This window comes from Epinephelus lanceolatus, chromosome 12, assembly GCF_041903045.1.
Source record: "Epinephelus lanceolatus isolate andai-2023 chromosome 12, ASM4190304v1, whole genome shotgun sequence".
In the NCBI taxonomy this organism is placed as follows: domain Eukaryota; kingdom Metazoa; phylum Chordata; class Actinopteri; order Perciformes; family Serranidae; genus Epinephelus; species Epinephelus lanceolatus.
This window is the reverse complement of record NC_135745.1, coordinates 6601892-6619418: the sequence shown is the minus strand read 5'-3', so window position 1 is coordinate 6619418 and position 17527 is coordinate 6601892. Positions and strand designations below refer to the sequence as shown.

The 17527-nt window shown below is 40.3% G+C and overlaps 1 protein-coding gene and 5 non-coding genes across 6 annotated transcripts; 3 read left to right on the top strand and 3 right to left on the bottom strand.

Annotated features, from left to right (window-relative positions):
* Positions 1–1492: 1492 nt before the first annotated feature.
* On the bottom strand, positions 1493–1566 carry trnan-guu (transfer RNA asparagine (anticodon GUU)). The gene has a single exon. It is a non-coding gene; the product is annotated as a tRNA-Asn (tRNA).
* A 206-nt stretch (positions 1567–1772) lies between these two features.
* On the bottom strand, positions 1773–1846 carry trnan-guu (transfer RNA asparagine (anticodon GUU)). The gene has a single exon. It is a non-coding gene; the product is annotated as a tRNA-Asn (tRNA).
* Positions 1847–2042: 196 nt separating this feature from the next.
* Positions 2043–2115, top strand: trnak-cuu (transfer RNA lysine (anticodon CUU)). Its single transcript has one exon. It is a non-coding gene; the product is annotated as a tRNA-Lys (tRNA).
* Positions 2116–2586: 471 nt separating this feature from the next.
* Positions 2587–2659, bottom strand: trnav-aac (transfer RNA valine (anticodon AAC)). Its single transcript has one exon. It is a non-coding gene; the product is annotated as a tRNA-Val (tRNA).
* A 213-nt stretch (positions 2660–2872) lies between these two features.
* Positions 2873–2944, top strand: trnag-ucc (transfer RNA glycine (anticodon UCC)). The gene has a single exon. It is a non-coding gene; the product is annotated as a tRNA-Gly (tRNA).
* A 5314-nt stretch (positions 2945–8258) lies between these two features.
* rab36 (RAB36, member RAS oncogene family) lies at positions 8259–16800 on the top strand. The gene is made up of 11 exons (XM_033650926.2): positions 8259–8336; positions 9677–9760; positions 12142–12233; positions 12343–12417; positions 13490–13591; positions 13677–13741; positions 13848–13899; positions 14261–14342; positions 14422–14512; positions 14630–14746; positions 14839–16800. The coding sequence occupies exons 2-11, from the start codon at positions 9683–9685 to the stop codon at positions 14901–14903; spliced, it is 819 nt and encodes a 272-aa protein (XP_033506817.2). The 5' UTR covers positions 8259–8336; positions 9677–9682; the 3' UTR covers positions 14904–16800.
* The last annotated feature ends 727 nt before the right edge of the window (positions 16801–17527 follow it).

The window sequence follows — 17527 nt, the reverse complement described above, 5'->3', positions numbered from 1 at the left end:
TTATTTCCACCCAGCCGACAGCCTGGCCGTGGAGAACGGTCCCTAACTGCGGGGAGAACGGAGCAGGCTTCCCTGTAGTTCCGCCGCTTCCTCCACACTTGGACTTATTGACTTATTTCCACGCTGCCAACTATGGGACTATGTTCATTGTGCCGACAGTGGGACTTATATTCATTGTGCCGACAGTGGCTTGGAAAACCGCCCATAACTGTGTTACACAGGGAAGAGGGAAGGCAGCTGGAGTTTCTCCAACATTTGCGGTTTAGATTATCATATTTTTTTTATTGACAAAAATATAGGCTGCTTCGGGTGATTTTTTATGCGCACATGTGCCCCTAATTATTTTTTACAGTTCGCACACAGCTATTTTTTTGTCGCAAATGCGAGTGAAACGCTCGCGCTGTCGAGCCCTGATCTAGAATGTTTTTTTTTTTCTAACTTGCCTACTAACACAAAATTAACACACTTTTAAAATGTGCAAGACATTTTTTGAAAATGACCCTTTTAACCAGCCACCTGTCTTTTGATAGCCAGGCTTCAGATCATACTACAGCAATATCAAAAAAGATCAGTAGGTGGCAATAATACTCCATCTGACTACAATATAGTGCAAACACATGTAGCATATATAATGCTTTTAATATCAAGTTTTGAAAGTTGGGATTGTCGTTGACAAGGTACAAGATGACCCACAACCTAAAATACTAAATTTTAGTATTTCTAAGTTCAGTTTAACATCATAAATGTTATAAGGGCATGTGAAAGTCATTAAGGCTACCACAGGACATGAAAACGGATACTGATCCACTTTTTAAACAATATGCACCATTTATTTTGAAATACAATTAAACAATTAAAGTGCAACGGTGAACAGAAGATAATGAAGCTTACAGTGTAATCACTAGAGTGCATAAACCTATTTTTGACATCTATTTCTTTTTCTGACTGGGTTTTGGGTCCCCAGACCTCTTCCTCTTTAATATATTTGCAGACGCAGTTGAGGCTGGTGCAGGGGAGGTAGGGGAGGCTTTGGCTGGAGCATAAAAGAGGGGTAAGAATCTGGCTGGCCCAGAGGAGGTGCTGGCTGGCCCAGAGGAGTGAGGGCTTCTGGCTGTTGTGGATGATGCAGAGGATTTTGCTGACTTTGTTCTCAGAGGATTTTGCTGACTTCGCCTGTTGTACCAGCCTGTTAGCTTTGTGTGTTGTCAAGTGCAGTTCATAATTTTGAAAGAAAGACAAAAAAGACTGCCTCAAAGGCTGGTCTATGGACATACTTGATGCTGTCCAGTCCTTGACTTTTAGAGTGGACTTAACCACTGCCAGGCTCTCATAGGTTTCCACATTCCGCGAACACCTGTCAGTCTTGAGGATGTCATCCATTAAACTGAACGATCCCTCTACCAGGGGGCCTGTAAAAATTGTGGTCCTTCAGACAGAAAATTCATAAATGGCAAGGAGTAATTTACTGCTTGCAGACCAAGAAAATAACTCTCGTCCCTGGGTGGGCTCGAACCACCAACCTTTCGGTTAACAGCCGAACGCGCTAACCGATTGCGCCACAGAGACAGCCACACCTTCCTGCCCACAAGAACAGGATTTGTGTAGCTGATTAGCATGGTGGCATGTGACAGTACATTCTTTTCATTTGCTCCAACTCATCTCCATTGCCAGCCTTTGCATAGACTGCAGACCTTATAGTGTTTAGACAAAGTATCACTGAAATAATAAGAGGTCATTTACATCAAAGCGAGGAGATGGAACAAAACACACTTCGTCCCTGGGTGGGCTCGAACCACCAACCTTTCGGTTAACAGCCGAACGCGCTAACCGATTGCGCCACAGAGACTGATATGCAGCCATTTTTGGCCCTGAATTTTTTTTTCCTCTAACAGTACTGCACATTTCCAATGGTTGTCACAAATTTGCCTCGAATCATGTATGACTTGTATTCCACAGCACATAACAACTTCCCATGAGGAAGAACTGCACAAGGACACCGTTTGGGCAAGTACAATAATATACATATTTCCACGGAAAAAACAGCCCGGCTAGCTCAGTCGGTAGAGCATGAGACTCTTAATCTCAGGGTCGTGGGTTCGAGCCCCACGTTGGGCGCTAGCATTTTCTTTTTGTGCTGTGCTGTGCTCTGAATTCCTATCTGCTGTTTCTGTGGTCTTCTATCAATATTTTAAGGCACTGAACTCTACATTGCTCCACTACATCCATCCTAATAGTGTTGTGATTTAGGGGCATTTTCATTCACATGGTCACCAATAATGGTTACCAAGAAGAGCTGGAACAACAGACTGGCTAACAACCTGAATGTGTCTTACTAGAGGTTAGATAAGCCCACATTCACACCCCTCACCCGCTCTGCCTCAGACCTTACACAACTAACTGCATCCCTTCCCTACTGCCCCTCCCCCCCGTGTCTCCGCTAGTTCAGCAACACAAGGTTAAGACACAGGGGGTTAAACAGCTGGCCCTCTGAAGCAGTCAAAACGACCTAGAGCTGAACACAGATGCCTGGTAGGCTATGTGTAGACGTACATGGCCAAAAATGCTTATTGTGGTACAAAAATAACATGTTTCCGCCCGGTTTCGAACCGGGGACCTTTCGCGTGTTAGGCGAACGTGATAACCACTACACTACGGAAACCCATGAATGCTAGTTTGTCCATATGATTTCATATAGTGTGTCCACAGCCTGGTGACCTGGTTGACTACGGAACTCTGTCTGCAGTCTAGATAACACTTTCACCAATGACTTATATTTATTTTTTGCCACAGGTCCTCGTGCATCATGGTATGAATACACACCAAGAGTTGAGTTCCGCGAAACATAAACTATCACACATGCTTTCCTACATATGCGTTGGTGGTATAGTGGTTAGCATAGCTGCCTTCCAAGCAGTTGACCCGGGTTCGATTCCCGGCCAACGCAATGTTTATTTTAACTCAATCCACACTACAGTCCCAATCTTCTGAAGCACTTTGCTACAATGCATTTTCCATCCATACATACATTTTAATCTGCTTATCCAGGGCGACAGGCTGGGCAAGGTACTTCAGGGCCCTGTTTCAGAAAGTGAGATTATTCAAAACTCTGAGTATATTAAGCCTGAGATGAGGGAAACTCTTCTAGCCTGAGGCTGATTGTCCCATTGCCACAAAATACGCCTTCACTGTTCACAAACACAAATCAGATCACTACAATTGTTTAAGATTGTGTAAACTTGTTTGATTAAAAGTGTACATATTGATATCGGTATCAGTTATCAGTCAAATGAGTTTTCACATATCAGCATATCGGCAAAGAATCCAATATCGTGCTTCCCTACTATGTGCGTGAATAAGACTAATAGTTTAAATAAATAAAAATATTTAAATAATTTTCCAGCAATAGATTAATTTGAAAGGCCATAGAAAATGCCTTTGTACGCCCTCAACAAAGAATCTGAATTGTTTCAACCTACAATGGATTGAGGCCTACCTGATACTTTTACAGTCATGTTATAGTTTTGTGGCCTGTGCTGTAAACCTTTAAACTCGGGCTGTGCGGTATACCAGTTTGTACCGAAAACCGGTATTTATTTTCGTTATATGAATTTTTCATATGCTGCAATACTGGTGAATAGCCCAAACAACGTCCGGAACGTGCGCAGCGGTCAAGTCTTTCAGCGGGGACCCATTTCACCACTGCACACCACAGGCATGCTAGAGATGGCGAGAGTGAAAGCACAGAGAAAAGTTTAGAGGCGAGAATGGCTGCTGGTGAGAGTCCTGAAAGCGAAGCAACTGTACACGTTGCTGAAGAACACGATGACCCAGAAGAACTCATACCAAAAAGAGCAGTGTTTCCCCTATATGCAACTAGCAGCGGCTGATTTATTTATTTTTTTTCGTCTTAGCTCTTTAGAAACTACCGTTATATTATTTGGCGCTACGGACCCTTCATATCCAGGCCTATAGAACAGATCTATACCTTGTCCTTTTATTAAACAAACTAAATAGCCTTATGTTATTTATCTTATTTACATGACGGCATGCCATAACAGGGACGCTTGTGGATATAAAAAAGGGACGAGATGGTCACAGAGTTTCTGCTGGACAGGTATTTTTTAGTTTGCCTCAAAGTTTGAATCAACAGCACGACCAATGCTTGCAGCAGCCTCTGCGTACATTGGCGAAGTAAACATGGTGCAATAAGAAGTAAATTCTTCAGTGCAATACAGTCACAAGTTTCTAACAAACCACTGCAGAGATCTAACGCTACAACCGAGAGAGCTCAAGGTGTGTAGCAAGCTTGGCCTGCTACATCGAGCTAGCCCTGAGATGACTGTGGTTTCGCCTGGAGCTGTCCCGACGGGGTGACGCCAGCAGCGTTATATATTATATATATGACAACACAGTAGGCTTGTGCCGATTTCTGGTTTAACTGGTTCGGTCTGGTTTTAAGAGCTCCACCCGGTTTAATTCACGTCAACCGGATAAACCGGGAGGGGGTGGGGCTTCTCACATCAGCGATGTGTCAAGGGACTATATTCAACTTATCTTGCATTGAAACATGCATTATGACAACTTAATGTTAATTGTTTAGCTTGTCTCGGAGGCTCCACGGACTGCGGACTCCGCAGCTCTGCTCAACTGTCTGCTGCTGCTACGAGAGAAGTGTCCTTCTGCTTCTTCTTCTTCTTCTTGTGTAACTTTGTGTGTATTGGCGGTTAATACAGCATTATCGCCACCTAGTGGATTGGGAACTCACTACACCTATAATAGGCTTTTATTGGGAAAAATAGCTCAAATGCGACCCTCAGTGGTAAAAATAGGTATATAATTAGATATATCGGTTCGGTTAGATATTTGGCTTTAAATCAAACCGGTTGGAAAATTTTCAAACCGGCACAAGCCTACAACACAGCATCCAGTTGCTGCTAACATTAGTCTACTGTAGCGTAGCCTCTGAAACGTTAATGTTATCTTCCTTGTGCGTTTCCACTTACTAGTAACATTAATGCTACTATCTAACGTTAGCACTGTAACCTTATTCTAAACCTCATCAGTCATCACTGACTCCGGTTGAGTTTTAAAACTCCGGGGTTGCGTTTGACTGTCTTGGTCGTAACGTTACACTCGCTAGAGGCTGACATTTTTTCGGGACTCCCACGGGTCACGTGATTCCCGTGGGATTCCCACGGGGTGGAAATCAGTTTCACTATTAGTCACGTGATTGGGACGGGATGGGAAAAAAAGTCAACAAGAGCGGGCGGGACAGGGAATCATAATAACAACAGTCAAGATTTTATATACAAATATGCAGTTCCACAATGAATAAATGCTATTTCCTTATTTTTAATATACAGCTGGTCGATCTGTTGTCTTGTTTAATTCATTTTTATTCTCTCCTGTCAGGTGGCTGGCTGCAACCAACCAGCAACCAGCCACCTGACCAGCTTATGACATATATGGATGTTGACGCACGGTGCAGCCAGCCACCAAAATGGAGTCGGATGAGTTAGGGAAGGCAGCATTACAAGTGAAAGTGAAGGAAAATGATCCGCGCATCACTCTGACAGAGCTTTCGGGCAAGTCTGGAGTACTAAAGAAGTTTTTCAGACTCGAGAGTGATGGCATTAAATCTCTGTATGCTGCCTGTAAGACGTGTGGTGACACTACAGAGGAGTCATGGGTGACTTAGTATCTCAATATTTTGAGATAGTATCTCATTATTTTGACTTAGTATCTCATTATTTTTGAGATAACATTAGTATCTCATTATTTTGAGATAGTATCTCATTATTTCAAATTAGTATCTCATTATTTTGAGTTATTAGATCTTATTTTTTTCCATCAAGTGGCGGAAATGGGCTTCCATAGATATTTACGTTAAGGTTACAACCAAATACATTTTTACATCGAGGTGCTGTCACAAAGAAGTACATATAAAGTTATCTACCAGCGTTTAAACATTTTAGCTAAAATACAGTTTAACGTTACCTTTTCCTCTACTTGTTATCACCCTTACCTAACGCTGCATTAACTTGGCTTTATTTTCAAGTCCACGGGGGGACCACGGCCAAACTGTTACCAAAAAAATACGCAATTCTTGTTTGAAGGAGTATTTTGGAATGACTTTACATGATGAGCTTGCCAGATTTAGGTAACCCCACTTACTCAGATAATTAGATAATTAGTCAAGCTTCTTAAAATTCTGACAAATATTTAAAAAAATACCGTTTAGCTAGCATGACGCAGTAACGTTTACGTTAGCTGAGGTTTGCTAGTGACCATTAGTCACTAGGCACTAGCTACGCCGGGGGCTACGGGGAGCCTTCTGCGTAGCCACGTACCCTACGACGTAGCGACGTCGTTGATTTAACGCAGGACCATAAATCAGGCTTTAGCTTGCTAGCGTAAAGTGAAGTAACATTACCTGTGTTCTTTTCAGTCCAATTAAGAAAGTCGGTAGACGTCGGCAAACGGGATAATCTTTCCTTAGCACGTCTTCCTGCAAAATAATACTTAAGTACACCGTCTAGGCGCAGGTTAAACAAACTAAGCTTCGGCTGACGCTCTCGACATATCCTCCGCGTTATCTAACTGCGTAGCTTGCCCGCTCCCAGCATGCCCCCCGGCACCGACACATGACCTGAGGTATATTCAGGTACGGGCAGTGTTTTATTAAGTTAATAGTGTGACGTAACTCTTTTATTGGGTGTTGTCAAGTATTAAAAAAAATCAAGAATCGGCAGTTTTATTTCACTAAACCTAAGGTCAGGCGTAAAAACTTTTATGTTACAGATAAGCTACTCATTCACTTTGTTTCTGGTCGTGTTTATTTTAACATTTACACAATTCTACAGTTTTTATAATGGTAGCACTGGCATATCACGTAGGCTACTGACATGACTGCAAAGACAGAAGTTCACATATTATAGAGAAAAATAAGACAGATTGTCAACCTTGACGATGAGAAAGAATGAAGAAATTCATGGAGGATTTTTTAATTGCATCATTTTAACTGGATTTTTTTTCATTTGCCTATACATCTCAGAGTAGGCACGGAAAACATTTATGGAGACTACGTATAAAACCAAATGGTGGTGTAATCAAGTCACTTGTATTCTCAAGTATGACTGATTGTGTTCGCCTATTAAACACTGGAATAGAGGAACGAACCGTTTTTTTTCTGCATGTGCAAAATGACTGGGAGTAAAATTAAACTGAACGTGGGAAGGAGTTGGAGAGCATACATGCAGGTAAAATTGGTAGGCTATGTTAAATACTTGTGGTGCCATGCGAGGCTACTTATAGGCACTGTACTGTACAATTCCGGGATAGACTATTTGTATTAAGTAATACTTAAGTATTTCAGTTTTATGCTTCTGTATTCTTCAACACCAGCTTGTTTCAAGTAGTTATACTTTAAACCATGTTTCAGTTTTTATAATCCTAGTAAAGCGAGCTAAGTTATTGTTTCTTCTTTTAGGATGAAGACGCCCATTTGAAACATTTTTTAAAGAAGCTGTTTCAATTATATACACCTTGATATACGTTTAACGCGCTGAGTGATTGCTTTTTAAGAAAGTATGGTTTACATGACACAGTTATAAACAGAAATGGCTTTATCAGAGTTTACAAAAGTGTTTGAGTTTTTTACCCAAAATTGTGACCCATTCTTCTACTATACATATATATATATATATATATATATATATATATATATATATATATATATATATATATATTTATGAGATATGAGTGAGACCAGGGAATAGCAGAGGTTAAGGAAGTCCTGCACCTGGATTTAGTTTCCTTTTTTTCCTCTTTTCTCTCCCCTTTCTTTACTTTGTGCACTAAGGCACCTGTGTTCTTATTTTCATGTTCATGTTTGCCTGCATCTGTGAACTTATTATTTAAAAACTATTTTATGTAAAATGAAATGAATGCTGACACTGCAACATGATATATGTAATTCCATCTTTGGCTCAATAAAAATACTTGAAAATTTACTTTAGAATTTTTTCCAGGATGCCAAAATTAGGACTGGAAGGACTGCTGACATGAGAGATGAGCATATATTTATGTCACCTAACGCTGTGTTTGTTCAACCAGTACTGTCATTATGTTGTTATTATTGCTAAATAGGTTGGCATGTCTGTGCCAAGTATAGCTTAATAATCATACGTGCAATAAAAGTCCAAACATCACGTGGCATATGCGCTACAGTATGGTTGTCATGACGACAAGCTCCTCATCAAACAGCGTCCGGGCTTGCAACTGCAGCAAGCGACACGGTCAGAGTAATCGAGGAGATAGCTGTAATTTCATCTGCGGTGAGTACAAGCCTTTCACAGTCTTCCTGATTTCAACCACAATGTGACAGAGCGCCAGTCTGACAGGAAAAAGCCCAGAGGTGTGAAATAATACTGTATGTAGTGGGGCTGGTTGTGGTGTCTGTCTGTGTCTGCCAGTGTCACAGTAAGCTAAACAAAATGTGATTTCCGTTCAAGAACTTCAAACTAAAACTGTTCATCTTTGCTTTTTAATGTAAGATAATGCAGAATTTGGGGCAGGAGGAGGACACATAATAGAAAATCAATATAAAACACAACACAAGTGGCAATAAAGAATGTACTTGTAGGATGAGAATATACTGTCATAATTTTGATATCACGTTTGTCTGTGTGCTTTTATTTTGAAGACAGAGTCAGCTTACTTCCGGCCTGGTACTGGACAACTTAACAATGCAGCAGCCGCACTAGCACCGTCTTCTAAGACTAAACAGCATGATTACTAATGTCCAGACTCCCAACCAGTCCGTAATATACACAATAAAAAGTTCTATATATAAGGATGTTGTCACAAATGAACACCAGCAACCATCTTTGTTTGTCTGCCACACACATTGCACATCCTGTGTGCATGTCGATGAATGTCATGAAGCTAAATGAGAATCAGAATTTGGAACCAGACACTCTAATCTAAATTTAGATTAGAGTGTCTGGTTCCAAATTCTATATTATATAATATATAATATAATATAATATATAATATTATATTATATATAATCTATATTCTAATGCTATATTTCAGTGATGCTCAATGCATGGCCCCAGATCTGGTCTGCGTAGGGTGCCAGTGGCCAACCATTTTCTAATTCAGAATCAAAATACACCTATATTTGTACATACTGGAATTGTTTTGTATTTTGAATGAAGACAAGGTACAGGGGGGCAGAAAAAAGCATCAACATAGAGTTTTTTATTTAAAAATGAACACAGGGCTGGGGGAGGATCCCCTGGACTCCCCGACAGAGGAGGTCCTAGCTAGCCCCATATGTCCTCAAATCCCTGAAACCTCCCTGAACCTACACCTGAACTGTGCGGGGTCTCTGCCGCTGGATTTGCCTTGTAGCAAAGATGAATACGGACACCAAATGTCTAAAGATTGAAAAAAGACATTTCATTTATTATATATTGGTAAATAGTATTGATGTTTGTGTATTAACTGGCCCCTGGCGTCCTGTCATATTGCAAAACAAGTTGAGCATCCCTGCTGTATTTGGTTCAGAGAACAAATGACCTTTGTAAACATGTACACACATGCAATGAAGGAGTGCTTGTTACTAGACTGAATTAGATAAGACTGACTCCTGTTACACATTCCCTCACAGGTGATCATGCAGGATAACAGGAATGGGATGATTCCGTTCCCACCCCCCATCAGCAGAGACAGGGTAATCGGGGAATTCCCAAAGGTATGTCCTGTTTTTTTTTTTTTTCAATTTAATGTCCCAGTTCAAGAAAACCCTTGTCTTTTACTGTAAGATCACTGTAGTAAAAAAAAAAGATAAATAGGAGTGGCTAACTAGTAGATGGAAATTTCATTAAGAAACATGTGACTTCTAACTAACTTACTCAGATAGTGAAATCTGTGTCAGATCGGAGCACTGAGGGCTATTATGGGCTGTTGAGGTCAGCTACCCAAGGACAGACTCATTCAATATATCCCTCTGCCCTCTGAATCTTCTCTAGATAATATATTGAAGTACTTTATTTGGACAGGAATGTAATGGGGTCAGCTCAAAGGTTCTCAGGGCAACTGTCAGTCATGGTTTACCTGAGAAGACTGGCAGTGGCTCTATCCAATGTTAACGAATGCATACTAGTACTGGAATAATCCTAAATGTCCTAAATTGTGATAAGATTCAATGTCTCAAATGGTCTTGAATACAGCTGAATATATAATAAATTTTGATTTATAAGCCATTAAATAGGTTGTTGCTTCTCGTTTTTGCTTTTTTTTTGTAGTCTTCTTGTCCCATTCTGATAGAGAAGGACTGCTTTCCTTTCGATTTTGTAATATGAACTTAATCTTATCTTTATCTTAACTGGCATCAAAAGGTCTTAAATCAGAGATGCTGAATCTTAAAATCACAAGGTATTAACAGTAAAGGCCCTGACACACCAAGCCATCAGTCAGCCATCGGCCAAAGTTGGGCCATTGGTGAGTGTCTGCTGCCCTCGTTGGTGTGGTGTGTCCCACACCATTAGCCCTTGTTGCCGCTAGTTGGCCTTTTTCCACCAATTCAGCATGTTGAATGGGTGTGAGCACAGTGGAGTCTGTCAGGGAATGAAACCACTCTGATTGGCAGCTCAGCTCAGCGCACAAGAGAAACGTAAATGAGGGATGTAAACAAAGAGCTTAAGTCAAGAGGGAATGGGGTCAAAACAAACATGTTACATGGTAAGATAATATTTATTTAGTCACTGAGCTCTTTAGCAGAAATGTTTCCTGATGGATTGTGTTATTGTTCACTGGCGCACAGAAAATATGCTATGTTCTTTCAACATTGGAATGTGTTGCTAATGTGCCAACTGGGGTCAAGACATCTTCCTATTTCCCCTTTTTGAATGGCGATTACAGGTGACCGCCGTCTGCTGGTATGGAGGGGTATGTGCTCTCATGCATAACATATGTGCCTGTTGCCCGTCATTTTGGTTTATTCATATGCAACTTTTTGGCCGAGACATGGTCATAAGAGGTGACACAGCAGGAAACCCTCATCGCCACTAGATCTCCGACATTAGTTTGGTGTGTCTGGGCCTTAAGACATAGAAGTTAGTTTGCAAAAATAGCACAATCCCAATATGAAAGAAGTAAATCTGATGTTACAGTGCCACAGTAACAGTTACAATGTGACAGTCACCTAAAACAGACAACTTGAATAGTCATGTTGGGAGGGAATTACCCAGCAAGGTAAGCAGGTTTAGCCATGCTAGTGGCAAGGCTGTTAGGACGGCAGTGTCGGTCTGTCTGTAGATCTGCCTGTTTACAGCTCTGGGCTAGACTGAAATATCTGATGAACTGCTGTCATTAAAATTTAAATGTAACTTCATGATGCCCAGAAGATTAATCAAACTGAATTGGGTGATGACACAATCTGTCATGTAGTGCCATGATGCGGTTGACATTCTTTGCCTTAAATGAAATGTCAACTATCACATGGATTGCCATGAAATTTGGTAGAATTTGACACTGAATGACTTAAGTGATCCCACAACTTTTCATCTAGTGCTATCATAAAATCAAAGTTGTTTAATTGTCCAGTGATATCTCAACATCTACCTTGATGCATTTGCACAAAATATTGTACAGACATTCATGGTTTCCACACAATGTAGCCTAAAGACTTTGGTGATCCTCTAGGGCCACCATTAGGTTGACGTTCGTGGTTTTGAGTGAAATGTCTTAACAGCTATTGGATAGATTGCCATGACATTTGGTATAAACATTCATGTCCCCCTCACGATTCATTTCGATAACTGGTATTGCCTTCCATTTTGCATCTAGCACCATCATCGGGTCCAATACTTTGGTTTATGACTAAATACCTGCAAAACAAACGACACCCCCATTATTAATTAGTAAATGTAAGCATTCTAACTTTTAAACATTATACCTGCTTAACATCTGCATGCCAGCATTGGCATTGTAAGCATGTTAGCATTTAGCACAAAGAACCTGTGTGCCTAAGTAAGCCTCACAGAGTCACATGGCTGTGGACCTAGTCCTGTTATGTATTCAGTGGCATTGTGCACAATAAATGCCAGTACGTTATGGTCCTGTTCTTTTCAGTGCTACGCACCTAATGCCTCTCTGCAGCTGAAGACAGACTGGGACATTCAGACTAAAGCAGCCTGTAAAGACGGAGCAGCCAGGCATCAGCCGTGAGTCTACCGTTTTGGGTCGATGCATCACTCTTAGCTTTGCTTGAAAATCTCATGAAAAGCATTTACATCTCACTAATGTAAAAAAAACCTCTTTTCTTCTTTAAAGGTGGGACCGACAGAAAATGTCAAAAGTGGTGGTTGTTGGAGACCTTAATGTGGGGAAGACGTGTCTCATTAATAGGTACTTTATAAATAAGGAAGACAACAAATATGACTGAGATGGCAATATCAAAATCAGATCTGTTTTACCACATGTAATGGTACATACAGGAAAGTGGATGTGTTCTTCAGGTCAGTGTTTACCAACCTTTTTGACAAGTGACCCCTTAAAGTAAAGTCTACTTGTGATCCTTCATCACAGGTCAGTGGTGAAATGGTAATTTATTAGGTGGGTGTACTATCAAGTAGATGGGTAGGTTACCCAGGAGGAGGTGGGTATACTCTCCTATGTATCCTAATGGCTGTTTAGCTAATAGGTGGGTATACTGGGAGTGGCTAGAAAAAGGGGTGGGTATACCCTGTATTACCTGCGTATGGTAGGGATGTGCCATATCATATCATTCATGATAATACCGATGTAATTTTTAAAATGATATGAAAAATTCATATCCTAGCATAACAGCCTGTCACAGGTTATATCGTGATGATTAGAGGAGAAATGGCAGAGCATAAAGGTCCAGGTGGGAAAAAACTCAATCATTTAGGATTTAGGAAATTGCCTGTTCATTTATATCTATATAGGTCCCAGGGTACATTTTTTTGTATTTGGGAGCTGTTTAAATATATAATTTGTGGTAGATTTTATTTTGTTGAACTTATAGTACTTTTTAGTACTATAAAGATGAAAATATTATCCAGTTATTTATAAGCAAAGGGCCAAGATCATGAAAAAAATCTCACTAGTTTGTGAAGCAGAACATTTTTTTTCTGTTTCTGTGTCCTGCTCATCATCTCACAAGCAATCAGATTGATCTTGTGTCTTGTTTGGAGGGTCTCATCTAGATGGGAGAGGTTGGGAACCCCTGCCATGGTGCTACTGTAGAAACTTTTAGAACATTTTTCTCGTCTATATTGAACAAACACAGTTCTCTGTTGGAACTGACTGATTGCACCTATAACATGCTCAGAAATTTAGTAAAAAAAATATATATATATCAAAAAGAAACAGATCTGGGACTGTTGTAGTGTGTCTGACTTCTGAACAAAAAGATGACGAAAAGAAAAACAATGTGATTTGTTTATGCTGTTTTCAGGTTTTGTAAAGATGTGTTTGAGAGAGACTACAAGGCCACCATAGGTGTAGACTTTGAGATTGAGAGGTTTGAGATATCTGGAGTACCCTTCTCCCTACAGATGTGAGTAGTGTGATCTTAAATAAGTCTTTCTGCATACATATAACTTAGAGTACGTTTTCACCGTTCATGTTTACCTTTTTCATAGCTGGGACACTGCTGGGCAGGAAAAATTCAAGTGCATCACTTGTGCATACTACAGAGGCGCTCAGGGTAAGATGTTGTAAAAAAGATGGTTGTGTGTCTGATGTTAGGGGAAACTAGTTTACATTTTAGCTGGTGTAAAGTAATAATGCTGAAACTTGTTCATCTTTTCCAGTCATTATCACAGTCTTTGACATGGCAGACATTAAGTCCCTGGATCATACATGGTATGTTTTATTCTAAGATTATCATCAGGCTTATTCTACAATTGTGAAAAGTCTACAATACAAAGATTGATGCACTTTACCAAGAGTAATGATGCAACAAAAATGATCTAGTGACAATGCATAACCATACTAAATCTTATAATAATGACACATATATTTCATTCACCTGTTTTATTTTCCAAAATACAGCCTCTTAGACATTTAGTTGTTATATCTCGTATAAGTCAGAAGTCTTTAGCCTGCTAATCAGACTAAATACATTTCATTTCACTTCATTCATATCTTAAACTAAATCAACAACTCATCTTCAATGACATGTCTGTCAAATACTTTAATAAAGAACTTTCTTTTGTTTTTATAGCCAATGGCTGGAGGAGGCCATGAAAGAAAATGAACCTGACTCCTGTTTCATCTTCTTGGTTGGCACTAAAAGTGACCTGCTGGTGAATATATTTTGCACTATATGTACATTTCGCAGATGTTCGCAATTTTTCTCTAGTACCCACCCGTCTTGTCCTTAAGCCCTTAGAAGAAAGACAGAGGACAGAAAAAGATGCTGCCAGGATAGCAACAGAAATGCATGCAGAGTTTTGGGCTGTTTCGGCTAAAACAGGTAAGACCAAGAGCGTAAACATATCAGAGCTGTTAAGACAATAAGACAATATAAATACAGTGTTTTGGGGAATGCAGAAGGCCACTGTGAATAACTGTTAATATTTCTTATTTTCAGGGGAGAATGTGCAGGGATTTTTCTTCAGGGTGGCAGCTTTGGCCTTTGAGAAGTGTGTACTAAAAGACATGGAGAATGGAGTCCCTGCTAGCATTGGACGTGGAGGAGATAGTATTAGTAAGTAATGACTCAGCTCCTAACAATCAGAGATGCTGCTAATCGAAATCCCTGAGGGTATACACATCTATTCTAAATCTTTGTCTTTACAGAATCAGATCGTGCCAACCTGGAGGGGGCAGCACCCCAAGACACGAAGAGAAGCTGCTGCTCATGAAAAGAGGAACTCTTAACGTGATCTGTTAAGGAGCAGAACCAGATGGAGGCTCTATTCTGAGCTTTACCTGCAGAAATAAAAGTGGCCTTGTTCCACTGGTGTGAAATGTGCCTTAGGACATGTTCCATTAGGTTCCCAAAGGGACAGTTCACCCCAAAATCAAGTTGCCAAGTGTTGGAGATTTTGGCTGTAGAGATGTCTGCCTTCTCTCCAGTATAATGGAACTAGATGGCACTAAGCTTGTGGTGCTCAAAGTGAGAAAAAAAAAAAAAAAAAATTTGCAAAACTTAAAAGCAATGTCTCTTTCCAGAAATCATAACTCAATATGATCTACAGACCTTGTTGTTAGCAGTTTTATGTAGGAGCTATTTTCTTTCTACCAAACTACACCCGCCAACTGTATCACGGCACAGAAGGAATTCCTCTGCTGAGAACAATGGCAGCTCTCCAGAGCTAGCTAACGGTACAGCTCAGCCGAGGAGAATGACATTAATATTTACATCTCACACTGTCATTAGCTCGAGACTCTCATTCATGAGGAGATGCACGCTTCCTTCTGTGCAGTGATATGGTTTAGGGATATAGTTCGGTAGAAAGAAAATAGTTTCTACATGAAACTGCACACAAATGGATACAGCGTTGAACGTGGAGCCTTGTTCATTCCTATGAAAGTTGCTCAGTGGCACATGAAGCCAAAATGGTCCAACTGCCAGGTATGAAATTACCCGGTTGATCTAGGGATAATAAACATTGCTTCCGCACTGTGCAGCCCATAGAACAGGAGAACCAGAGACTTACAGTGGCTGAGCGCGGCCAAGTGGCTATCTTCAGGTTTAGAGCTAACTTGAATGGGGATAAAATTGTTTTATCGTGCAGCTCTTTTAGACTTTTGTAGTGTTATCAGACAGAATGGATCAAATCTTGATAGTGAAACGAGTCATTTCACGGGGGTTGTGACGTTCAAAAAAAATTATCCACTGATTTACAGACGTCTCTTTTGCCATGTAAGTCAATAAGAAAAAGTCATTTTGGGCCACAGGGCATCTCATGATGATGTAATTACACCATTTGGCCACTATGAAAATTGGCTTCAAAGCCTGCCGCACTTCCTGGGGGCCTGCTCACAACAAGGTCAGTGGATTATCTTGAGTAATATTGTGGAGAAGGCAGACATCTCTACAGCCAATATCTTCAATACTCAACAACTCACACCAAATCTGGATTGACAAACAGCAGGTAGGAGGAAAAATATGTATTTTTGCTTTTGGGGTGAATTGTCCTTACAAGTCATAAACACTGCCATGTATTCTGACATCTTCAAAAGACTCAATCAGTATGCGCTTCTGAAAGACAACTGTTATAGGACTGAAACTGACAATAATGTACTCTCTTTGCTGATACTAAGTCTTGTATATTTGACCATTTTTATGGGATAGTTGTCAGTATTTCATCCAGAATATCACTTAGACAATGGACAATAGATAAAATACTATACATTGGCAATAACAAACAATAATAACATATAACAAATCATATGACACTCATTTGGATACTTTGGATTTTTTTTTTGCTACTGTCGTAGTGTTTGTTTGTGTCATACAGTATTGTTGTGAAATATGTCTCACCCAGTATAGTGGGTGATAAAGGTTTAATGAAAGTTTATAGGCTGGAATTATGGAGCAAGATAACTAAAGGATTATGTTTACTTTAAAGTTATAAAAGTCTAAATGAGTCTACTCTTTACTCAATATATATAATGGGCACAACATTATAATGTAATTTATCAAAGTAATACCTGATTCATTGGAACAATAGCTGGCGATAACAGCTGTGCATTTATGAAACCAGTATTGTTGTCAAAGTCTCATTATTATTTAATAAAGTGGTTTATCAGCTGTCTGAACTGTTATGTCATTAATATATTTAAGATCATGAGCTATGGCTATGCAAGATTCCCAAGCAAAATGCTGAGTGTTTTGTTCCTTTTTGAACTTCTTACTTTTTCGTCGGCCTATCTGGGGCTGGGTTAAGGGGGCAGCATGCCAAGCAGATGTCCCTCTCCTCGCAACGCTTCTGAGGTTCTCCCGGGGGACCCCAAAGCATTCCCAGACCAGATGAGATATGTAATCCCTCCAGCGTGTCCTGGGTCTACCCTGGGGCCTTCTACTAGTGGGATGTGCCCGGAACACCTCTAACGGGAGGCATCCTGGGCCCATGGTGGAAACTCATTTTGGCCGCTTGTATCCGCAATCTCATTCTTTCGGTCACTACCCAGAGCTCATGACCATAGGTGAGGGTTGGGATGTAGATGGACCAGTAAATTGAAAGCTTTGCCTTCTTGCTCAGCTCCCTATTCCCCAAAACAGTCGAGGGCAGCACCCGCATCACTGCAGACACCAACCCTCCCTCCACCATAAATAACCATATTTCAAAGTTTCTGGCTATGATAAATGGTGTGATTTTAGAGATTTAAAAAGAACCATGCCTTCAAAATCCACTTGTGGGTTTTTGGGTTCTTTTTAGGTTGGTTAAAATAAATACAAAATACAACAATTTAACCAAATCTAAAAACATAACTCTCTCCAAGTTTTGCTCCACTCCCTCCCATCTCATAGGTAATGAAC